General features: G+C 30.0%; 1 protein-coding gene across 5 annotated transcripts in view; it reads left to right on the top strand.

Moving 5' to 3' along the window:
• LOC118200989 (uncharacterized) overlaps nucleotides 1-26,884 on the top strand; it is a 157,078-nt gene that overhangs the window by 104,741 nt on the left and 25,453 nt on the right. For all 5 annotated transcript variants that reach the window (XM_085812844.1, XM_085812845.1, XM_085812843.1 and 2 more), the window contains 5 exons: nucleotides 3,439-3,516; nucleotides 9,419-9,469; nucleotides 10,954-11,013; nucleotides 18,280-18,420; nucleotides 24,267-24,369. In XM_085812844.1, coding sequence (XP_085668970.1) covers nucleotides 3,439-3,516; nucleotides 9,419-9,469; nucleotides 10,954-11,013; nucleotides 18,280-18,420; nucleotides 24,267-24,369 — 433 coding nt within the window. The remainder of the gene's footprint in view (nucleotides 1-3,438; nucleotides 3,517-9,418; nucleotides 9,470-10,953; nucleotides 11,014-18,279; nucleotides 18,421-24,266; nucleotides 24,370-26,884) is intronic.

Raw genomic sequence — 26,884 nt, 5'->3', positions numbered from 1 at the left:
TAGTATTCCCAATAGCTCTCCATCACAATTCTTTGGGGAGGTCATTGTAATAAATTGACTATCCCAGATTGCTTATCTCAGTATTACAGAAAAATTTGTAGGTTTACTCTGAAGCATGCAATTTTATGCTGCTCTAAGATGACATATTTCGATTGCAGTACCACTAATTTGCATGCTGCAATTTTATCCAGCAATTCTTATTTGATAGCATATTAAAATTTTATATGGATTGGCTTATTTTTGAATGTTTGAATGAATTATCCTAAGTACTTTTGTGATTTTTCCTTAATTTTTGGAAACCAGTGTATTATCAAAATCTCCACTCCCCCCAAAATTCACAGTGGATATATTTTCTGAACTTGAATTACAGTTAAACAGAATTTTTTAAATTTTGATACATTTTCATATTTCAAAACCAGTTTGACTGTACAATTGCAGAACTTTTGTCAGAGCTTCAGTTGAAAGTGTTTGATCTGCAAAATGATGATGTTTAAAGAAATTGATCTAATCAAATCTATTAATATCTGTTGGAAGATATTCTATAAATGTCTTTCGGAAGATAAATTAGATCATTTAAAATTATGTGTGCTGGAGTTTATATTTGTATTTGGGTGTACATTAAAAGCTTGGGAAATGTTGAATTCCAGACATGTTAAAATTCCGGATTATTGAGCATATAAGAAATGTCAAAAAAGACAAGTGTGGGAAGTTTTTGCTTTAAAATTTTAAAAAAGTTATGTTATTTATTACTAACTTGAATAATAAAAACCAACATTTAAAATAAACGTTTTATGATTATGTTGTAACATTTTGCGTATCCATTATTGGTGCTAAATCACATGGTTTGGCTATCTAAAAAATGAAATTCATGTCAAAAAAGACAAATCAGAGTGGAAAGTTTCCATTCTAAAATTATGAAAAAGTCGTCTTATTTGTTACCAACTTGAATAATAAAAACCTACATTTAAAATCGTCTTTTCAAGAATTAATCAAATTTACATTAAACCGCAATAAACTTTTTATGATTGTGTTGTAACGTTGTGCTTATGCATTATTGGTGCTAAATCACATGGTTGGCTATTTTTCTTCAGAGTTTAATTTATTAGTTTAAGCATGCACTTTCCCTTATCCCCATTGTTTAAAGTAGAAAGATTTAAAAAAATAGTACTAATTATCTAAATGCATTTTATTAGTTGAAATACAATACAAAGTTCAAGATCCAGAATCATTAGCAATTCCGAATTGCGGAAATTTCTCAGTGTAAATCTAATGAGATCACATGTAGACATGGCAACATTTCAGCTCCACTTATTGTTTGATCAGACTGAAGAATGGGCAGCAGAATTCAAAAGTAGGAAACAATTATATAATTTAGAAGAACAACCAGCAGCAAAAATTAGGGATGACAATATTTTTAGAACTTAGGACAGAAACTGGACAAAAAAGTTTTTAGATTTTAGGGAGATAATAGCAGAATTTAGGATTTGCAGATATTGCATCAGGCAGCAAATGCATAGCTCCTCGCACGGACAACCACTCGAGCTGAAAGTGTGTTCCTGGCCAACATAAATATAACACAGTCGATGCATTATCATTATCTACAGTGTGACTTCCATTTTGGTGCTTGAAAATTATATGCAGGAATCTCACTTAGGAGAAAAATCACATTTATGGCATACCTGTTTCTTTTTGTTGAGTATTATGCATTCCTAAATTTTGTGAGGGGGCAGGAATTTATTATTTCATTTTATTTATATTTTGGCTAATAAACCAAGATCCAGAGATCATTTCGTATATGTCTTTATTTTGTGGATGTCTTTATTTTGATTTAATACTGTGTATATTTTTCTATATAACACATGAAACGTAGTTTTGATGCTATAACGTAAGTATTTAATCCTGAGGCTCTAAGGCAAGTAAGAAGGAGATCCTTTATAATGATCAGCCACCCTTCATATGTGTAAAATTTATCAATTGAAGTTGTGTTGATTTGCAAAGTAGTCTTCATTTACTTTGTGATATCAGCCAGAAATAAAGTTATAATAATTTGTCCTATCTGTTAACTTTCAAAATTGTTTGGTTCTTAAACAAAATTTCGTCTTGTGGCAAATAAAATTTTATTTTCATTCTGAAGTACTTATCCTAGTATTTAATATTGCTGAATACAGACAAAAATAGTCTCTTGAAAGTAACAAAAGGAAAAAAAAAAAAAAATGAAAAGCTACTGAAACAACCTAGCAAAAATAACATCTACCGGATAGGTCCATGCACTGCAATTTAGAAGGGATAGGCTCTAATTCCATTGTATAAAAAGAAGTGTAATAAAAAAAAGGATGTAAAATTTAATGAATAAGTCAAGTTCTGAAAGTTTGGAAATGAAAAAAAAATTGAAGTGTTGTGACTGAAAATGATCATACAGGGCATGATCATTTTCAATCACAGCAATTTAGTTCTTTTTTTTCTTCCAAGTTTCCATTCAGTGTGTATATGTGTAGTTGTGTGCAGTGGGTTAAGAATGCAGTTTGTGTAAATACATCTTTATTAATTAAGAAGATGCAAATGAAATTCAGTATCTTGAATCTTGAGATTCATTTTCTCAACATAGTTTTGGGTAGGACAGTTTTTGAGTAATAATTCAAACTTGTGATTGTCTGCCAGAAACTTAAATCAAAACAATTGTTGGATAAAGAGGATTATTTCAAAATTAGCCCAGTTTAACACCTAAGATGAAATGCTAAATTCTCTCCATAAACCATTAAGAAAAATCACTTTTTTAAGAGTTTTTAAAAGTATATTTATTGTATGATTTTTATAAAAGCGTATTTACAATATTATTGCCTTTAGGTGATATTAATGATTCAAAGACCGTTGGTATTGAAACAGTCATTTTCTTTTTTTAATGGATATTTTTATTGGACTTGAATAGAACTAATCTTTCCAAAATTTTTCAAACATTTCAAAAAAAAAAAAAAAAAAAACATTAGGATTGAAAATAACAAAAAGGCATGGACATTCCAGTTTTCAAATTTTGTATCTTTTTCAAGATCTGAGAGTTTGAATGTTTCATCATTATTATAGTATTAAATTTTGAAGTTTTACTTAAATGCAGTAAATTTATATGATTACAATTTGTATTTTTGTTTCTTTAAAATGTTAAGAGCTTATTAATGTAAAACAGATTTTCAGTGTTTTAGGTGTTTATACTTCTGAAGAAGCCTTTATTTTTCTGTATAACAGTGTTAATTTCCTCTTTTTGTAAGACATTTTATATTGTAAAGTTTCACAATAACTTCCCCAAATATTGATCTTGTTTATAAACTTTTATTAAAACAAATCTTGAATTCATTTATATATAGCATGATAGTAATTTGATTTTATATAATTTTATTACTAGACTTGAATTTTGATATAAATGTAATGGTATTTTTCTTTTTGTAGCTTAAACAATTATCTAATGAAAAGGACTATGAAATTACTGCTTTAAAATTAATGCTGGATTACACATCAAAACAAATGGTACTAGTTTTTTTTTTTTCATTATTTCAGTTTGTATTACTTAATCAGTAAAAATTATGACTGCATTGAAAATTATTGGTACTTGTTGGTTTTACCAGTGATTAATTGCCAAATTTAGCAATATTTATTACAAACCATATAGTTAACCACAACGAAAACCTTATAATAAGAATTGTGAAATCATTTTTTTCTTCATAAAATCTCTCTCTCTCTCTCTCTCTTTTTTTTTTTTTTTTTTTTAATAGGCTCAGAATGGTGATAATTTTCAATTTACCATCAAGTGAAAAAAACAAACAAACAAAAAAAAAAAAAAAAAAAAAAACACTATTTTATTTTTACTAGAGAGAGGTGTTTTGCACTCCACCTGAATTTACAAAAATGGACATGAAATTGAGTTATATACTATTAAAGTTATATAGAGACATAGTGTGAAAAACTACCAGGAAAAAAAAAAAAAAAAAAAATTGGACAGCTGGTTCACTATTTTAAAAATCACATTGCTGATAATGGTAAGTTAATGTTGGTTTATGGTTGCTTGAAAAGTAAATAGTAGAAAAAAAGGTATTTTTTGGTCACTGGTAAAGCCAACAAACATTAAATTATTTTTTCTTGTTAATGTAAGCCTTAAGTTCTTAGCTGTATTAATATTTCCAAGGAATGAGTTACTGTCAAATGTTAAAAAATTGTTTCTGTTTTAATGAATTTAAAAATTTATTATTTATACTTTATTGTATGGTCATAAATAAAAAAACTGCATCTGCTGCTTTTTTACAATGATGAGTGTACCAAAAGAGTTGATAAAAGGTGGCCACCGAAACTTAATCAGTATTGACTGTTAATACTTGTACAGGCTGACTAAGGTAATAGTGCAGTGCTTCACATCCAGGCTATGTGAAGTAGTCATATCCAGCCTATATTAGCCCTATGGACTGTTCATAAGTAGACATTGTAATGTGCATTGCAGACGCTGTGATCCAAAAGCCTATGCTATACATGTTGTTTCAAAATATTCTAAGACCTATAAATCAACATCAATCACTTTAAAATGTAAGTTTTAATATGTACAATATTTACAGATCATTAATCAAATATGGTGGTTCAGTTGACAAACAAATCTATATGCTTTCATAATCGAAATCCTTTAAATAGGAACCGAAGTGTTCCTAATCAAATAGTGTGCGAAGCATCAGACATCCATCTAGCGAACTGCCGGTGGAGAGCCTATGGAAATTCAGAAGGCACGTCGTGTTAACACGCAACGCTAGCGCCATCTATCAATTAATCAAAATAATTTCCACACACTCCCCACCTGAACTCTGTCAAGAGTTCACATTAATCTAACAACAATCAAATTTATATCAATAAGTATTTTAACATATAATTATGAAACAATTGATAAGTATATTAAATGAATAGAAAATATATTCAAATTATAATCACTATACTAAATTCTAAAAAAGGTATGTTATCAAATATAATTTGACACAGTAAATTTAAACTATTCTTAATCTAATCATATGAAATTAAATTAACAAAATAAACAATTGCATAAAAACATATTCAATCTTATTCATATTATTAAACAATAAAAAATATTTTTAAAGTTCTAAAGGATATAATAATTGAACTGGTCGCTTTATTATTGTTCCATCAGCAGTTCACAAGAACGAACTTTGTTATCACGACCACGGAAAACGTTTATCACGACCACGGAAAACGTTTATCACTCTACCACAATTCCACAAAAGTTTGCACTTATTGTTGCCTTCAATTAATACAAGATCATCAACTTTTAGATCATCATAAACATTAGGATTTTTTAATTGATGAGCTTTTCGAAGATCCATCAAATAAAGATGGTTAAAGAGAAGGAAATCGATATAAACTAGCCAAAATGTTTGAGAAGGCTAAAAATTAAAAAGATGCATATTTTGTAGAGTGTTGTTGTTACCAAACATAAATGTTTCATAACAACATTAAAAGCTACAAACAAAACATTTATGTTTTGTAGCTTTTAATGTGTAATTATCCTAATATCATTTAAGAATCAATATCATAAATTACATGTATTTTAAACTGTGAAATTTTAATAGTGGCCATGTAAATCCATAATGGCTAGGGTTATCTAACTACATAATTCAATTATTTGTAACTAGCTGCTTAGCCTTAAAATTATCATTACATATTAAAACGAGTTATTACATTTCATTAATACTCATTGTGGTCACACGATAAAGCACAAAAAGGTAAAAATTCAAGTAAAACTTAAAGAATAAGTTTGTAAACTTATAAGAAGTTGCAGACTTTTAAAGAATAAGATGCAAAGAGCATCTAGTGTAACTTAAAGTAATACAAAACAACTTATCACCTCTGGTGCTGTATAATAGCTTATTTTAACCATAAAGTATATTAACTGGGTTACTACCCCTGGAACTCTACATGAAGCCACGACACTAACTGCATCAAACAGAGTCTGATTTTTCAACACTTGCCCAACCGTACCTACATCAGCCTTTCAGGTTTGTTCTAATCAGCAGATCTCTCTAGACAAGCTGTAGTGGTGAAAACATTCAGTCTTTTGTTATAAATCATGCTGATTATGTATGATCTTATGTCTCATTTTAACCTATGCCGTTTGATATAAAATCTACCTGCTATTTACTAAGCTTCTAGACTGACCAAGTATGTGACAAAATGAGACATTAAAAAAATCAACATAAAGCTGTTAGTGAAACGTAAATGTCACTTATTTTCTTTCAAATATGTCCAATTATTATAAGTGTAAAATATTTAATGCTACTTGATAAATTGCATAAAGTTTATTTTATTCTCAAACGTATTAACAATTATGTTAATTAATTCCTAGTTAGTAATAATGTATACTACTTAGGAATCTATTTTATTTTTGGGATGGTATTGCAAAAAAGAAATTGAGGCAAAGATAATATTTTTAATTGAATTTATCATGTCCCAGTTACTCATAGGTCCTTCAATTTTTTATTAATAATACTTAAAAGTACTTAATTCCCGTGTGCAGAAATGTGTACGAACCCTATAATACAGTGAGCAGGAGGGGAAAAATATGCTTTGTAATAATATTACTATTGAAAAGTTTAAAACTGGCAAAAATTCAATTTTAGATTAGTGTAGATTTTGAATAAAACTATTATTTAAGGAGTAATTGGACACAAATCTTAATATTGAGTTTTTGCTTGATTTTAAATTTTAGGTTCGCTTGTTTCTTTTCCAGTTAGGTTTCTCTTAAGGGATTAATGCCTCCCACGTGTTTCCCCCCCTCTCTCTCTATGTATATATCTTTTTTGGGGGGAGGATTGTGTGTGTTTCTTAAACATTTCTTGCATATATTTTACTGTTTAAAATATTTGCTTTTAGTTTAGATGGCAGAAAAATAGAAAATTTGTTGAAACTTTATTCATAAGTTTAAATTTTTTGGGAAATGTTCTGATTTTCTTCAATAGTAGTGTCTGTTTTATTGATTGAATAGGATGGTAAAAGACTGGGTATTATAGTATTTATCATTAATAATTTATGTTATCACTGTGGAACAAGCCAAGATGACTGCAAGTCAGTCAGTCTTCTTGAAGAATATTATAATGTATTATCTAATACTAGTGCAGAGTTGCCAACTCTCCCGATTTTCGACCGCTCTCCTGCCAACCCGATTTACAATATATTTCTCCCGACTTTTTCTTATTCTTAAAATTTCTCACGATTTTTATGGAACTTCGCTTAATACTTGGTTATATGAACAAAAAATTTTTGAACAGATTTCCTGTGTTACTTCATTTAGTCATGGAACATGATATTGATGTTGCCACTGATAATATTGCAGTCGTAATTTTGCAGTTTACAATTAGAAAACTTGGATGAAGTTATAAAATCAGCTAGGATTGACACCTAAAGGAGTTTAATTGGAAAACTGAAAGGAGCTGATGGAATTTTAAAATATAAAGAAACTGTCTAGAATTATGTTGGCCATCTTGACAGTTCCCCATAGTAATGCAGAGTGTGAGAGGATTTTCAGTATTGCGAAAACGAGGACTAAATTTAGATCTAATATTAGTGATGACACATTAGAAAAACTTTTATTAGCGAAAGCAGGCCTACATGGCAATTGCTATGAACAAAACTATCAAGTTTCTTTCTTAACGAAAGTAAAATCTGCCACTGTTCATAACATTTGTACAAAAACTGATTAAAGTGTCTTTTTTTTTTTTTTTTTTTTTTTTTTTACGATGCAAATAATATAAAAATGTTTTTTATATGTAAGGTATTTTTGTGTTGCTTGCATTTAAGAATTAGTAACTATTTAAAGTTAATTCATTATTAAAAACTATATTTTTATCATTTAAAAAGTCTTTTTAACATTGTGAAAAATCTGATTTCTTAAAAAAATCTCCTGATTTTTGAGTGTCATTGGTTGGCAAGTATGCAAGTGTTTATGCATACTTTTTAGAAATACAAGTCATTTTTAGAACTGACCAACATTTGAGAGTTTTAGTATATACAGTCAAAAGTCTAATCCAGACTCGTCGGGACTTCGGCAATTCCAGATTATAGATCATCGGTTTAAATCTGTTAAGATGGCATGCAGAAATTATAAAATTCAAAATATGAAACCGTAATTTATGAAATAAAGAGAAATTATGATCTAAAGGGTATCAAAATTTACAACCCCCCCCCCAAAAAAAACTTAATATTTATTTGTTTACTTTATTAAACAGTTCTTTCAACGTGCACATGCGTCGAAATTAGAAAATTGCAACCAGAAAACTATTTGATGTGTATTTGTGATATTTATAATGACGAGGAATTTGATTTAAATCATATCAAAGACGGAGTACATCGAGATGAAATACTACATTTAGTAAGGAATTATAAGCCGAATAAAATAAAAACATCTGCCCTTGAAGATAAGGATAGTGCTGACAGATCAACTTCCAGTTCATTGCGTGCCGCAATGTCCCCCCCCCCTCCCCGCAGAGCAGCGTTAAATTGGTAAACAGATTTCAGAATGGTTAGAGAAACAAAGGATATGCCTTTATCCATTTTTTGCAGCAATTCCACTTTTTGTTTGATGGACATCGAAACATGCTTTCACTTTGTAGATCCTTTGGCAGCCGGAAATTCTTTTTGACATAGTCAAAAGTTCAAGCTTACCTTTATAAAATTGTTCTAACAGTCTGCAAAAAATAATAAGCCAAATCCAATTAGAAGATTAAGGAACAATGCAATCTGCAACATTAACTGAACTAGATAAGTAGATAATTTTAGCTTAGCTTATACCGTCCATTATACATTAAACGCGCATGCATAAACGCATAATGCGTTTACGTATGCACAGAAAGTTTGTAGCTTTGAGGTCCAGTTTATAGATCATTCCGTATTATGGATGTCCAGATTGAAGACTTTTGACTGTATGTGTTTGTATATATACACATACTATATATACATACCCATATTGTGAACATGCAGATCGTATGTTTGTGGACTTAATATAATTAATTACTGCAGGCAGCAGAAAGAAATTGACAGTTTATTGTAATTAACTGTATGCAACTAGCAGATGTAAATATCTTAAGAAAATGTAGAAATTATGCAGAAGTACATACTAAAATTGTTACCTAAAATATAACAAATTATAATGATACAAAAAAATAATAATGCAATCAAATGTATTGAAATAGTTACAGAAATTTACATTTAGTATATTTGTAATTCAGCCTTTTTTTTAAATTTAAAATATGTGCAATTAGAAATGCTCATTATCACAATAATACATACTCACTTTTGGTTAATTCCCAATACTAATAATAAAAGTATTTTTCTAGCTGCTGAGAAATGTTGTTAAACTTATTTTATACTTTGTATGTTTTTTCAGAAAAGTGATTTTGAAAAAGAAGTGGCAGGAAAAGAAGCCTTAATTAAAAAGGTAGTAAATAATACTCAAAGATAAAGCTATTAATATTAGTTATTGATATAATCATATTTTAAATTAAAAGTATATAACAGCTTTATTGAAGTCTGTTTAATTTTTGTTATAATTTCTGTAATCTTTATTTTAATGTGCTCTCTTTAATGTGTAGAATTCTGCATTATTTCAATTACATATGAAATAGTGTCAATATTAGGGCAAAACATAGTCGAGAGAAAGAGATAAAATGACAGAGAAATTATTTGAGGAAAAAAATCTATTTTTGAAAAGTTTTAAAAATATTTCATTATTATTTTTTACATGCAAAATTACTTAAAAACAATTTTTTTCCCCTTTAAACAGAAACAAAAACAAATTTATTATTTACAAACAATCTGAGGCAAGTTGGATTTTCCTAAAATTAATCCTTATGCATATATTGTAGTTATGTTCTTTGCATGTGCAATTGAATACATAACATACTTAGCATTTTATATAAAGGGTTAGGACTGAAAGTTTGAATTTATTTTTAAAAAATGGTCTCTTTTCAGCCCTCTTTTCTTTGTTTTGTCATTTTTTTACACAAGGAAAATTTCTTCAGCTGTTACTTTTAGGAATTTATGCCTATAAACTGGTGGTCCAATACTTCTTTTTGGCACATTTGTCAACTTTGGCGAGCATTTACAATGTCATTGCCAGCTTTCGAGAGAAACATTTGTTTGACCATCTTTGAGTCTATTTCAGTGATGCATCAAGCGCAACCTACATTTTTTTATACCCCCCTTTTTTTGCCATGTACACAGCTGTATTGTGCTGTATTGTGTGCTTTTTTTCTGCTTAAAAAAATAAGAGAATTGTTTAAACGTGGCATCACATACATTTCTGATACCAGAATCATAAAATGAGAAGAAAAAAGTGAGCCACATTAAGCTTCATGCATGCAGAAAGCTATATAGTCCACTGCTGTTGGCAGCATCAGTGTGTTGTCACATAAATATTTTTTGTTTTTGGCTACATCATGCGTTGCCTCATAAATACTTTTTTGTAGTACAGATAATCACAAAGTTCCTAAATTTCTTATATATGTTAATCATACAAATTAAAAATGCATTGTTACTTTTATATTAAAAAAGTTTATTTGCACCTGTTTCTGAAATTTTTGTGAATCAAAATTTGTTTTTATTTACATCCAAAAATTAGGACAATTTATTGAAATTCTCTTACTTCATTGGCATTTAAATTTGTATTATCCTATAAAATCTGCCCTTCTCTCCTGCAGGTAATAAGTCTGTTATTATTAATGATGAAAAAAGTCTCCTCTCTCGTTTTTCCTTTTAAATGGTTATGAATGTAAAGAAGACTTTAAAAGAGAAATTAACCGAGAAAAATAGTATGATAGATGTGCTATTAATTCTTAGATTGCTAACCCATTTTAATGTTTTAAATAATTTAAAATATGAGTCATGGAAATAGAATCATGTTTTATCTTATTATTTTTATAGCTGAGCATGGAAAATTCTCAGCTACAAGGTATGAGAAATCAGTCTGAAGACTTAAGTGAGGTGCGTATAAGTTTGTTTTTTATTCGGGCGGGGGGGGGGGTAATCAAAGTTTAAAATTTTATATACATAAAAGTGTTCTAAGAGTCTTACATAATTGGTGCAGTTTTTAAACTCTACAAATTTTGAAATATTGTTAAAAAATATAAGATTTTGTCATATAGTTATAAATTTAAAATTCATGTTAATTTCAGAAGTTTAAAATTTGTGCTTTTCTGATATAATTTAGAAAAGTTATTTTAATATTTCTTCTTAAATTAATAGGAACTGTAAATGCAATTTGCATAATATATAAAACTAATGAGACTGCTAAAGTTTTTAATATATGTCATGTTATATATTTGATAGTTGTATTAATAAGTCTACCAAAAATATTGAAGAATAGATATCGGAAGAAGAGATTGATGAAGCAGATTTGATAGAAATGAAATCTGTGATAAACAGATCAATTCAGAGACAATAAATAATGCAGATGGAAATGATTATACAATTGCCTAAACAGCATAAATAAAAGCCTAGACTTAGTTGAACCACTAGTGCGATATTTTCTAAATGAAGATCTTTCTGCTGAAAGTATAAAATTTTAGAGACCTGCACAAAACATTTATGTCAAGATGCTGTTGAAGGAAATTTCGAAGATATTGGGAACTTGCTTTAACCCCTTGAAATACAAATACAATTGCCTAAACAGCATAAATAAAAGCCTAGACTTAGTTGAACCACTAGTGCGATATTTTCTAAATGAAGATCTTTCTGCTGAAAGTATAAAATTTTAGAGACCTGCACAAAACATTTATCTCAAGATGCTGTTGAAGGAAATTTCGAAGATATTGGGAACTTGCTTTAACCCCTTGAAATACAAATACAATTGCCTAAACAGCATAAATAAAAGCCTAGACTTAGTTGAACCACTAGTGCGATATTTTCTAAATGAAGATCTTTCTGCTGAAAGTATAAAATTTTAGAGACCTGCACAAAACATTTATCTCAAGATGCTGTTGAAGGAAATTTCAAAGATATTGGGAACTTGCTTTAACCCCTTGAAATACAAATACAATTGCCTAAACAGCATAAATAAAAGCCTAGACTTAGTTGAACCACTAGTGCAATATTTTCTAAATGAAGATCCTTCTGCTGAAAGTATAAAATTTTAGAGACCTGCACAAAACATTTATCTCAAGATGCTGTGGAAGGAAATTTGGAAGATGAGGCTATTTTACCAAAAGAAAATTGCTTTTTCTAATAGCAGTTAGTAACGATGAGGAAAACCTTTTGATCAGTTATTGATGTAGTAAATATATTTAACAAACTTCATAAAGCGTATTGGGAACTTGCTTTGACCCCTTGAGATACAAATAAAATGTGCAACGACGTGTCCAAAGAATACTATTTAATTTGGCTCAACTGTGGACACTCATTTACAAGCTTTTAAAAAAGGAGGTTTTATTTTCAAGTTTACATTGCTATATAACATTTAATAAAGCTGATATATAATGCTAATGTGCAATAGTTAAGCAGATTTGCCAACTCTCGAGATTTATGACTATTCTCCCGTCAACCCAATTTTCAATAGATTTCTCCCGACTTTTTCTTATTCTTAAAATTTCTCACAATTTTTATATATCTTGGCTTAATACTTCGTTCTTTGTGCCAAAAAAAAGTTGTTCTGGGCATCACTTTGTTTTTCTGTCGATTACATCTAAAAGAAAACCGAACCCGTTTCAACAGTGAGAAATTATGCCACGCTTCTGCTTTGTGAGTGAGAGCATATGTGTTCGAAAATTTTGTGTTCCAGTTCTCCAAGCAGCATCGAGCACCAATGCGTATCATCTGGCATATATTAACCATTGAACACAAACTAAGATCAGGGCTGTTATTTTTGTTCATCTTGTCATTGACCGGTGTGAGTGCACTTGCTTTCGAGAAATAGTTTAACCTTTTGAAGACGGGATGGCCATTATAGTGGCCATAGATTCCTCTTTGAAAAGACGGGGTTGTCCACTTTCGTGGCCATGTCTTTTTCCCCCATCGTCCAGGCTGAAAAGTGGGGTGAAATGTCAAATTTGACGTCCCTAGGGTTTTAACCACTTATCTCTTTCAAAGGTCTTTCTTTTGCGACATAGATGCACCCCTCTGAGAATCCATTAAACTACACACAAGAATCTTCATTGCAAATAGGAGGTGATTTCTTAAAGGGAGGAAAGCATTCGGTTCAAAATTCCCCGTCCTTTGGTAGCAGTCTATTATTTCTTCTTGGAAATAATAGACATTTGTGATGTGGACTGTGTCATTGCAATTTTTTATTTCGCATGTTGGAAGAACCGATGCAGGGTTCGTAGCGGTCCTTACAAGTGCTTATAAGTCCTTATATTTGAAAATAAAATATAAAGCCCTTATAGGTGTTTGCATTTTCTTTAAAGCCTTTTTTTTATTTTTTATTTTTATTTTTTTTTTTTTTTTTTTTTTTTTTGTTTTGTTTTTAGTGCTTTTTTTTTTGCTTTTAGTACTTTTTTTAATTTCTTTCTTTTTTTTTTTTTTAATGAACGCGCATTTTTTCCCTGTACCAAAGCCGAAGCTAAGTAAACCACTTTTCTTCCTTATATGCAACGTTAGATGGTGAAACATACTCCCGAAATTGCTTTTCCCCCTTTTCTCTGCATTAACGTAACCTATGGTGCACGTCATTCTATTGGTCAAAGAATTACGAAAACGGTAGAAAATTCCGATACATTCGGTAATATTTTCCTCCCACCCAAATATTACACACGTTTGAATTTCTATCAAGATTTGCATTCTCGTTCAGCATGGTCAGTTCATATTCGTGTTTGTTATGATCGTTATGCTTATATTATGAGCATATATGCATGAATATTTATAATAATATAGTTGCAGTAACTGGTGAAGTATAGATAAACTTCCAAAAAATGGGTGTGTTTTTACACAGATTAGCTTTCTAAGGAATAATATTCGAATGGCTTAAATAAAAGGAAAGTAATCGAATAGTCAAAATAATTTCATTTTTTTTCCCTGCCAATACATTATACAGTACGGAGGTTGGGAGGTTCTCCCCTTTCTCCACAAATCTCTAATATTGAAGGAGCAGACTCCTTTTTTTTTTTTTTTTTTTTTTGTCACTGTCCAATCTGGATTGAATAGGACTAAAAGTTTTTGCGCTCTACTCAACCCAAGCGAAGATTGATTCTATTCCGGAAATTTAACGCAGTCTGTTGAAAATTAGAATCAGAAACACCCCAGATTAGTAAGTCTCTTTTCCTTTATTTAGTTCTTTATTCTCTGAATACCGGCAACTGTTGATTCCGATTGCGTAATATCGCATATGGAAGGATTACACTGCATGTATTGCACAATAACGTTTGCGTTATTTTGTAGAGATAATTAATTTTGGTGTTCAGTCTGAAATTTGTTTATGAACATTTAAAAGAGTTTTACAGTGCTTTCTAAGCAGAATATTTCTCAGTTCCGTTGGTCTATTTTTATATGATGCACATATCGAAATGTCAAAATCATTTATTTAGCCAAGAAATCTAAAGAACGGCTACTATCTCCCCCACTCCTCTTTTTTCAGTTACTATCCGGAAAATTCGGCAATTTCCGAGTATGCGGATTAGTTAAGCTTTTACTGTTAAAAAGGATGACTGCATGAAGCAATTTTCCGTCTTCTGATTTCAGAAATGTGCCTCTTTTTTACTTAAATTACTTTGCTTGGAATATATGTTAAGGGAAAACTATTGTGCAATGAAAATTTAGAAAATGTTCAGAATTTTGATTTAAGTTAAATTATTTAAATATTAACATGACTGGAAAAATAAATTGTATTTATTTTTATGTGCCAAAGGAATAATATTAATATGGCTTATTATTATTTTTTCTGTATTTTGAACTGAAATTTCATCATTAAATATTGTAATATAGTTTAGTTCTGCATAGTTTTTTTTTCTCTCATTGTAAATTAATTCTGTAAATTGAACTGTCATTTAAAATTTTTAAAAAAGTTAATTGTGTTCCATGGTTGAGGTAATGCTCATTCTCTTAATAAATATTGCTGCAAAAAATAGATAGAGGCATATCCTTTGTTTCTCTAACCATTCCGAAATCTGTTTATCAATTTCATGCTGCTTTGCGGGAGGGGGAGGGACGCCACGGCACGCAGTGAATTGGAAGTTGATCTGTCAGCACTATCCTTATCTTCAGGGCAGATGTTTTTATTTTATTTGGCTTAGAATTCCTTACTAAATGTAGTATTTCATCTCAATGTACTCCGTCTTTGATATGATTTAAATCAAATTCGTCGTCATTATAATTTGCTTCCGATAGTGAAGAAAGTGACACAGAGGTTATTGAAAACAAAAAATTTCGATTGACAAATTAGTCGGTATTCTCGACACAGCAATTATAGGACTTGAACAACGGAACTTTGTAACTGAACAAGAAATTATGTCTGTTTATAGAATTAAAGAGAAAGTATTACCACATAAAACGAAACAACTTAAACAACTTACATTGAAAGAAATGTTTAATAAAGTAAACAAATAAATATTAAGCTTTTTTTTTTTTTTTTTTTTTTTTTTTTTTGGTAAGTTTTGATACCCTATATATTATAATTGTTCTTTATTTCATAAATTACGGTTTCATATTTTTAATTTTTTAATTTTTGCATGCCATCTTACCAGATTTAAACTGATGATCTATAATCCGGAAAAATCGATACTCTGGAGTCCCATCGAGTCCGGATTAACGGCTTTTGACTGTAGTTCTTTAAAGCATGATACATCTCAAAATATTTTGGAATATGTAGTGGAACTAGACATGTTTTATACTACCAAGTTGTTCATTTCTTATATTATGCACACATGGCATCTCTTTGAAGGATGTTGCTTTTTATCCTTCATAGGTATATGTTCAGGAAAATGTGCGCAATTTTTTTCTTGTAACCGAGTTGGGCATTTACCTTGCGATGGTCTTCCAGATGTCAGATAGTTCAGAAGATTCAAATTATAGAGCATATCTTCTGCAATATTGTCTTGAAAGTTCACGATTGATTGCTTTTGTAAAGTTTTTCGAATATAAGACGAAAGCATTATAAATAGCTATATTGAATATATAAAAGCATTTTTTATATGCTTTTACATGCTTTTGCATGAGAGGGAAACATGCAAGACATTGGTATTGGACACATCCCATTCCTTGACTGTAGTTCACAACATAGGTCGGTTTCAGCACAGGTTCTTCTTTGCCTCCCTTCTTTCTTCTTATTTTCCCTCCCTTTTCTTTTTTTTTTTTTTTTTTCTTTTTTTTTTTTTTTTTTTTTTCTGGCTTATTATATACACATCTTTTTTGTCATGCCAGCATAAGGACAGAATACCTGTACAAGAGTGTGTTCTTACTTCTCCTTTTTTTTAGCTTATACTATGCCAGCTTCTTTGGCATATTTTTCCGATTTTTTTTTCACTGTTCCAACAACATTTGTGTTTTTCTTCATGCAAAATTTTGAATAATATAGGAGACGAATACCAATTATCCGAGAACATAGTATATCCTTTCCCTAAAAGGTGTTCAGCTAGTTTTTATACTACACTTTCCAATACAGGTTTCATCACTTCTTGGAGTTTTGCCTTGTCCTGTGTAAATTTTAAATTGATAATAATATCCAGAATTGGATTTGCACAATTTATAAAATTTAATTCCAAATCTGGCTCATTTGGATGCTATGAATTGTGTATACTTTAGCTGACCTGTGAATTTCATTAGAGATTCGTCTATGACAATTTTTTCTTCCAGAATAACTGTTGAAATCTGGCATTCAAGCACTCCACTAGAGATCGAACTTTTTGTATTTTGTCTTCTTGAGAAACCATCTCATTATTCACAAAATGAAGATAGTGCAGTATGGCCAGAAAAACATTTATGATTCATAATTTTCATAGATATGGGTGTTTCTATTATTTTTTGCTTTGAACAATACATATCTATTTTAGATTTTTTTTATCTGCGACATTATAATGCATGATGCAAAAAAGTATAAACACTTTGATGACCATTTTCAATCTCATTGTCATCACTAGAGTCGCCTAATAAATTTCCATTGTCACTTTCATATAATTCATCCAACTGAGACATGTTGGGAGCATTATTTCAAATTTTTACTAAATTGAAATATGTACTACAGCATTCGTTGTGCGAGGTCAGTACTCTACTGATTACCACTGTTATCGTGTGTTGTTTACTGGTTTAGCCGATGCGTTTTTGTTTATCGGTACTGTTGAGAGGGGGAAAACATATGAAACAGGATCAAAGCATGACTGCTGCAGTGCTGCATTCGCCGAAGAAAGTTCTTCTTGTTTCGGAAACATCAGTGCATCGTTCGCCAAAGAATGTTCTTGCTTTCTCGGAGATGTCAGAGTTTACAATGAATGATGTCTCCCACACACCATTGTATGTCAAGGGATTAAGAAGTATTCATGTCTTTCTAATTTTAATTATTGCCACGTACATGTTGTATATTTTGTTTGAATGTTACCCATATATTTATTAATATAGCCACAGCAACAGATTTTGATTACCTTCTTGTTTTTATAACTATGTGTACTCCATTTCTATTCTTGACAGTTAATAAAAAATATTAATATACAGTTAATAAATAATATTTTCCTTCTTGTTTTTATAACTATGTGACTCCATTTCTATTCTTGACAGTTAATAAAAAAATTTTGCAGTTACTTGACAGTTAATAAAAAACACATAGTTTTTATAACTATGTGTACTCCATTTCTATTCTTGACAGTTTATAAAAAATATTTTTTGTTTTATGTTTACAATAATTATATTTTGCTCTACGAATAATGGAGATGAATTGTTATTAACTGTTATACAAAAATAATGTGATGAGTGTGGCATTTTCTAATCATGATTATAGTGCATAAGTGAGCATTGTTAAACTGCACATAAAACTAATTATCCTGCTCATTATGAGTGATGAAACTTTTCAATATTATGCATTTACATGTTGCACCAAATGTATTTGATTTTATTGCATTTGTATAGAAAAAAAAAAAAAAGACTGGTTAAAATAAATGCTACATAAAAAACAAACATGCTTTATAAAGGCATATGAAATCTATGTAAAAATATGTATTAATTAAATGCCAGTATTTTTGTTTTTACTTACAAGAAAAAGTTATTGGTCGTTTGTTTTAAAACATTTTATTCTCTGTAATTGTTGTATTTCTTTGTGTATTTCTTAATTATCAGAATAATGAAGCAAGTGTGCATGCAGCCTTAGCTGAATCTGTGAGCAGGTTAAAAGAAGCAGAGGAATTATATAAAAAGCAATTTCTTGAAATTTCGAAACTGAAAAAAAAGTTTAAAAATAAATGTGGAAAAAAACAAAAGGTAAGTGAAATGCTTAAAATTTTAAAAATTGCTAAAAACTATGAACAACTAATTCAGAAGTCAAACAACAAAAATCAGCGTTATATTTTCAAATTCACAGGACTAGAATATAACACTGATTGAAAATATAATGCTGATTTTTTTTTTTTTTTTTTTTTTTTTTATTATTATTATTATTATTCCTGAATTAGTATTCGTTCGGTGTGTTATTGTGTCTTAATTATGAACAACTCTATGCAATTAGATTTCTATCTGTTTTAAACTGTTAATACACAAAAAATAATAAACTTTTATTTCTACATTGTTGTTTTTTATGTCAAAAATTCGCAGGTATCATTGATGTCATGGTTACTGACATCAAGCATAGCTCAGTTTCTAAGTGCTTAATATAGTATGGGCACTTCCAGATTATTTTTCAAAAATTTTCAATTTTTTATTTTATTATTATTTTTATGGATCAGTGGTAATGAAATATTTCGGAGGGTTAAGTATTGCTTCCTGTAAGTAGATTTAGTATCCTGACTTTAGGGAAATATTTGTGGCTTCAATGCAAACTGATCCACTAAGATAAATGCACATTTATATCCTAAATAAATCTTTTTCATCACTTCCTTTTATTCAAAAACTATTGATGTATGGTAGTACTAAGGAGCATTTCATGAAATTTCCTATAAGATATTCCTATAATATGTATGATATTGTGTCAGTCCAAAACAGGGAAATTTTTAAAAATGGGATACAGAAGTTGCACTTCTCCCTCCTATCAGCTGGTATTCAAGAAGGATCCTTCCACTCATTTATAAAGCCTGTAGGGCAGCGATTCTCAAATCAAAGTAGTTTTCACTATTAAATTCAAAAAATCTTGTCAAGAAGAAGAACAATTGATAAAAATGTCCTTTGATCGTACTCTAACTGAAGATTTCAAAAATAAGACTTTTTAACTTTTGACTAAACTGGGGGGGGGGAAGAAAAGGAAAAAAAAAAATAAAGGCATTTCGAATAAAGGTATTAAATTTTTAATGCCTTTTTGTGAAACCTATTTGTGTGAACAAGGATTTTCTTCCATGTTGTATTTGAAAAATAAATACAAAACAAAATTAAAAGTGGATCCTAATTTACAGTTAAAGCTAAATGAAAGAAAACCAAACATAAAGAAATTGATCTCTCTTAAATAGGCCCAGATTTCACACTAAATTTTAGAACTAAAGTATTATGACTTAAATTTTGATAATTAAAATGGTAACGAATTTTTAATCGAATATTATTATGTGTGCATATTTAATACAAATAGCCAACAGGTTGTGCAAATGGCAAAATATACTTTTTTTTTTAATATTTAAGAAATTGGAAAATAACCATTGTAAAATGTAGTGGTACTAAAGTTTTTCAATTTTTGTTTAGTTAGACGGTCGCATTAGTGAAAAGTTTGAGAACTGCTGCTGTAGAGGATTGTTTTTGTCAAGCTCATGACAAATTCTGTGGCTTTGAAATCCAGTGCAAATGAAGAACAGTGTCTCGTTGATGCAGAGAGTGGGGTTTAGGAAAATTTCAGTCAAATCCATTTTATTGGAGTACAGTACTTGTGGACCATGGCTTAAATATTAAGGTATGTATTCATACCTTAACATTTAGGCCATAGTCCACAATACATTAAATGGATGAATTACGAAAATCTGTGATGCTACAAGTAACATAACACAGCAATGAAAAATTTGAGAATTTGAGTTTTATAAATGGCAGAGATAAGTTGAATAAACTGCCGCAGCGCACAATGAATTGGAAGTTGATCTGTCAGCACTATCCTTATCTTCAGGGCAGATGATTTATTTTATTTGGCTTAGAATTCCTTACTAAATGTAGTATTTCATCTCTATGTACTCCATCTTTGATATGATTTAAATCAAATTCCTCATTATAATTCGCTTCCGATAGTGAAGAAAGTGACACAGAGGTTATGGAAAACAAAAACATTTCAATCGACAAATTAGTCGGTATTCTCGACACAGCAATTATAGGACTTAAACGGCGGAATTTTTTAACTGAACAAAAAATTATGTCTGTTAATAGAATTGAAGAGAAAGTATTATCACATAAAATGAAGCAACTTGAACAACTTACATTGAAAATGTTTAATAAAGTAAACAAATAAGTATTAAGTTTTTTTTTTTTTTTTTTTTTTTTTTTTTTTTTGTAAATTTTGTTATCTTTTAGATCATAATTGCTCTTTATTTCATAAATTACGGTTTCATATTTTTAATTTTTTAATTTCTGCATGCCATCTTACCAGATTTAAACTGATGATCTATAATCCGGAATTGCCGAAGTCCCGACGAGTCCGGATTGGCTTTTGACTGTATATGATGCTGGAAAATGATAAAAAAAATTTTATAAGTAATTTATAGTTCTGACATGTAATAAAGCATAAAATATTTCATTTTTTTCTGCATGTTTCAAACATTTTTCTGATGGAGGTTTGTTTTAAAACTTTAGGGTGCTCCAGAGTAAGTTTTTTTTTTTTTTTTTTTTTTGTGTGTGTGTGTGTGTAAATTATATAGAGTCATAATCTCTTGCTCTGTGACACAGCTTTGTTGTTCGAAAAATTTTAGGTATTTTTCACCAAGTTCCAGACTCTCATTAAAAGATATTTTCTCACTTCTATCAAATTCACTATCTGTGTCAGTGTCAGAATTGTCTTCTTGCTGTGGCAAGTTCAAAACAGAGCCAGTGATTTCATCATCAGTCATCTGATATGCCAGCGTTAGCTCATCTGAACACAGCATCCATTCAACAATATGCAAAGCCTCCTCATTTATTTTTTCTTTTGAAAATAAAAGCAATTAATTCTCTTGCTTTAATCCTTGCTGCACTGACCCTAAAACCAGAAAAATCACTGTCATCACTCTCAGTTTCAATAAACAGAGAAGATGGCCATACATTATGCTGGCATTTACTAATGTCGTTTGGGAAACAGAATTCCATGATTCAGCTAACAAATAAATGCAGTATTTGATGGTGAATTTTTTTTTTTATTATTATTATCACAAAGTGGAATAGAAGGATCACATGAAAGAATTTTTTTCAGAAACTCTGATTTATAGTGGCATTTAATACTGTGTATTATGCCCTGGTCCATTGGTTGGATCAATGATGTAGTATTTGGGGGCAAAAAAAGAGCCATGACATTATCATGTGTTAAAATATTTGCATCTGGATGTGCAGAGCAGTTGTCTAACAATAGTAAAATCTTGCAATTTGATGGTAACCTCACACTCTTACAATGCCTCTTTAATGAAATGCTCCATGAACCATTCAGTCATAAGTTGTTTTGTGAATCAGGAATTTTTATTACTCCTGTAAATCACAGGTAAGGATTTTACTCCTTTCAGAGCTCTGGGATTGGTGCTCTTACCCACTACCACTGGTTTACATTTTGTAAGTTCCAGCTGCATTGCTGCATATTAAAATGGTAACTCTTTCTTTAGCATCTTTCACCCCTGACGATGCACTTTCTTAGCTTATCACAAATGTCTTTCTTGGCAAACATCGCCAAAAAAGTCCAGTCTGGTCCATATTAAAAACCTGTTCTGGGCTAAGATTTTCTTCTGCCACTAACACAGAAAACTCATCAATAAACTCCTCTGCAACATCTTTATCTGCTGAAAGTTTTTCCCCACATGCTTTCTGATAACTTATACCGTGTCTCTGTTTGAATCTGTTCAGCCAACTGCTGCTGAAATTGCACGGCTCTTCTATTTTTAAATCAGCATGAATCTGCTTCACCTTTTCTCTCAGGAACAGTCCTGAAATCGGTACTCCATCATTCCGCCGCTGCCAGAACCACTCGTACAAGACAGCATCGAGGTTTGCTGATTTCACCTCGTGCAAAGATTTCTGGTTTCGGATTCCAATGTTAGAATCACTGTTGCTGTAAAATTTCAACAGTTTTTCTTTATTTTTCTGTATATCATACACAATTCATGTCGCTATTCCATATGATTTTGCTATAAAGCGAGGAGTAGCACCTGCCTCCATCTTTTGCAGAATTTCCACTTTTTGCATTACCGTCAATGCAACGTGTATACGTTTTTCAACGTTGCAAACAGTAAAATCATGAGTGCATTTCCTATCTGTCATTGTAAAGCACTTAAAATTTTCTTAATTGATCCACAAAATAAGCAGATAAAAAAAGGCAGCACTAAACAATCTCGTGAAATAACAAAGTTCAGAAAATACAACAACGTGAATCATGAAGTTGAAAGAAGAGTTGAGTGAATCGTCTGCTTTTTTACCTCGATGCAGATTGCAGTGGAAAACCCTTCTATTTTATCATAATGTCGATAATTTACTATTTACGTTATGACTCATTATTATTCGGTAATTATGATTTCATTATTCAGTACTTATGATGTCATTATTCGGTAAGTATTTTTTTTTCGATATTTTATACTGCATGTTGTGGTTTCCGGAACCTATAAAGTCAATGTTTATATTTTGAGAAGCAACGCAGATTTCAGGTCGGCGGATTTTTGGGATTTGACTGTACTACTGTTTATTAGAATAATATCATATATTCATGTAAGTACCATTCCATTCCATGTATCATTGTAGCAAATTACTATATGTAAATCATCTGTTGTGGTTATTCCACAAATGAATGCTATCACTTTCTTAAGTGAATATGTATTTTTTTTACCAAACTCAGTATTTGTAAATTTGTGTGTATCTTCATCAAGTACCATTTCATTAAGGTATTATCACACATTCATGTAAGTACCGTTTCATGTATCATTTCAGCAGATTAATAGCTATGAATCAACTATTTTAGTTACTCTACAGATGCATTCTATGACTTTGTGAATATGTATTTTTTACTGTAATCATAAATATAACTATGTGCATCTTCTTCAGATTACTAGCTATAAATCAGTTATTTTGATCACTCCAAGAATGCATGGTGTCACTTTGCTGTATGAATATGTATATTTTATTGAGCTCAAAAGTCATAAATGCTCTTGTCATCACTCTGTTTAATAGTTTTTTTCCTGTCTAAGAAACATATAAGCCTTTTATTGAATGTTCATAATATCTTGCAAAAACTGTTACCCTGCTAAGCCTCACTGCTACTTAAGCCTTTTTTTAATGCATAATAGATAGTATTTTCTTTTGTGTGAAGATTTTTAAAACTGCTTCATTGATAGGTGTTTTATAATAATTATGTTCCCACCAGTTTCCTGGTCAGTAAGACTGCTGAACACTGACAGTTCAAATTTGAGCAGAAGTTGGCATGGATTTTTTTTTTTTTTTTTTTTTTTGGGGGGGGTTGTTTGTTTGTTTGTGTGTAAATTAAATGCAAGTTAGTTTTACTCAATAAGCCTTTCATGCAGGCATCCTTTCTTTTGAGAAATACATACCTCTTACATGCTTTGTCATCTAAGTGAATCATTATAACTCTGTTAAGGTTTGATAGGTTTTTTGCCCCTACAGAATTTTGCATGTTTTTAAAGGATATTTTAGTATGTTAAAAATTTAAAAACTTTTAATGCTTAAAAAACTTCTCTTTTTTTCTCCTTTTCTTTTTTTGGAGGGGATGAGGAAGGTATATTTTTAAATTATATTACAGTATCTATTGAAAGTGATGTTGTACATATTCAGCATTTTAAATAAATTCTAGGATTCAATTCTTAAACTTTGTGATTGATGATTAGTTTTGACTGCTAGTAGTCTGCTTGTAAGACTGTACATTCATTCTTGCAATAAAGTGTTCGTTTTAAGTATTTAATAAAAATATTTGTATATAAAGTTAATTTCACAAACTGTACAAGTCCATTAAATGGGTGTGTTTTTAGGTAACTCTATCAGAATCATGCTCCCAAGCTTCTGAATCTTTTTCTTCTGTTGAAGTTAAAGAGAAGTCTTTTTCTTCTATTGAAGCCACTGGATTTTCTCCAGGTAATGATGAATTTATAAATTCTTTTTGAAAGTGCATTTTGCGTAATTTTTCAATAGTTCGGAAAAAAATTATGCGATGTTCAATTCTAGTAGCGCATTTAAAGAAATGAGTTAATTGAATCCTTTGTGTTAAAAAATAGTTGTGATATTTATATGATTTATAATTCGTCTGACATATTGTGTTTATTAATCTAATTGGATAAAGTAATCGGTGCATGCACAAGCTTAATGCTTCCTTTTTATTGGCTTTTGTCTTTTGCTTCTTAGCTTGCCAAAATATTAGTTACTAACCTTTAACAACTTATAAGGAAGGGGTATGTATAATCAGAAATTACCTTATCATTCTCTAATAACATACAAAGGAGACTGTAATGTGACTGGCAAAGCAATTGATGCTAAACAGTAATTGAGGCAGTTTTCTTGATATATTTTAAACATTTTTGTGAATTATTATTTCTAAAAGAAATAATGTCAGCATTTTGTATATTTTTTTAAATATCGTATCTGCATGTGATATAAGTCATAGCTACCAGTTCTCCCAATTTTTCATTGCATATGGCAAATTAACAAATCTCCTGGTTTTTAATTTTTAGCCTTTACGTAGGAAAGCATTCCCTTGCAGTAAATGAAATTCATTGAATTAATGATACTTAAATCGTACAAATTCCATTGTCCTTCTCATAATGGTTTTCAGCATAATATTTCTTACTAAATTTTATTTGATCTGAAACGTTTAACTCTCTGCAGACACATTTGAAATTTTATATGATGATTCACCCATGTTTAATCAGTTAATATCTGTATTATTTATTTTACATAAATATTTGGTTCCATTACTAAGTTTTTCCACATCATAGTGCATAATTAATTATTATTTTCATTGTATAAAAGTGTTAAATTAAAAGTGAAAGTAAAATTTTTTAATTCTCTACTCGGAATTTTCTCAGTATAAAAGTGTTAAGAAAAATTACAAAGTAATTGAAAGGGAAAGTAAAATTCTTTCTTTCTCTACTCGTAATTTTCTAAGTGTCAAGTAAAATTACAAAATTAAATTAGTATATTTTACATTAGTGTCATATTATAAGAAATTCAGTAACCATGAATCATGTATTATAAAATTAATTGAAGTCAATTTAAAGTTTTTTTTTTAAGTAGCATCCTCACACGATACAGAAACTCATGGTTTGAGAAATGAGGACTTCCTTGTTTTTCATTATTCAAGGTTGGCAGCTATGGTAATTGTGAAATATGAATTCATGTTTTTTTATAATGTCCAGGGGTTCCAATTTTAATAAATAGTTGGATTTTTTTTTTTTTTTTTTTTTTTTTTTTTTTTTTTTTTTTTGGTCTTGTTTGAATAAAAAGTACAGGCAGCCATATCTGATAGAAAATATGTTTCTTTATGCATGGTATAATTGTTTTCAATTTTCAGCAGTTTTCTTCTTAGTTTTACAAGCTTATAGATTTCTTCTTGTTGGAAATTACTTGGTTTTTCTTCAAAAAGTTGTGAGTAATTTTTGACAACTTCTATGAAATCAAATTTCTAACCATTCAAACTGTTCTGCTGAGATCAGAACAAATGAAAGACTGAAAGAAGTAGTCTGGAAAATTTTCTCTCTATTTCTACAACATAGGGTAGGCAACATCCTTTCAAGTGACTAAAATCAGATTTTTGTGAATTTCCACATTGAGTTTTGAGTTTGTTGAGTAGCTCATAGTATTTATTCTTCATGATTATTTTGCTGGATGATAAAAACTCGAAAAAATTATTTTCTAATAAACTCTGCAAATCAACAGTTTGCTGCTGGCTATGAAATAAGCACTAGTGCTGCCCTGTGCCTATGTTTCTGCTTCCTGTGATTGAATGATTTTAGGATATGTAGAATATTTAAATATTAATTTAATCATAGTTTGATGTTAAATAGGTATTTAAAACATTTTACTCTAGATATCAGCATTTTATATTATATGGACTTGGGTTCCTCTTGACTTGTTTTGGAAACATGAACTGTCCTGACTCGGAACAGGGAGCTTACTCAAGCTATGTTCAATAAATTGTGAAGTAGACAATACACACAGGAAGGGTATACGAAACCCTTTATTTTTTTATCTTTACAGGTATTTCCGGAACTTCGGAATACAGAGACCAACCACTTGTGGTCTGAACGTAAGAATATAAAACTACTAACTAAAACTAACTTTGAATTAGTATACAAGTGCCTAGCATTAAGATTGGCCTTTATTTAACAAAGGTCCGTATGTAGTACGCCGAGTTGCTAAAACTACAATACATTTGAAATTATCAAGAGGACTAAACCTCTGGCCTTGAAGGCAACCAGCAACCGAGTGAAAACTCGTAAAACTACTATGGCAAGCGGCTTGCTTCCAATAACTCCTTCCTCTATCTTGCTTGGCAAAAAAACCACAACTTAAGTATTTTGGTAATTTGCATAAATAAGTTAAAGCTTTTAATTCTGGCCAGAAGTAGAAAATAAGAAGTGATAGTAAAGATTTA

This window comes from Stegodyphus dumicola, chromosome 3, assembly GCF_044657685.1.
Source record: "Stegodyphus dumicola isolate Sdum_Otavi_A_Nest chromosome 3, ASM4465768v1".
NCBI classification, from domain to species: domain Eukaryota; kingdom Metazoa; phylum Arthropoda; class Arachnida; order Araneae; family Eresidae; genus Stegodyphus; species Stegodyphus dumicola.
Note: the sequence above shows the minus strand (reverse complement) of the source record. Positions and strands in the feature narration are given on the sequence as shown.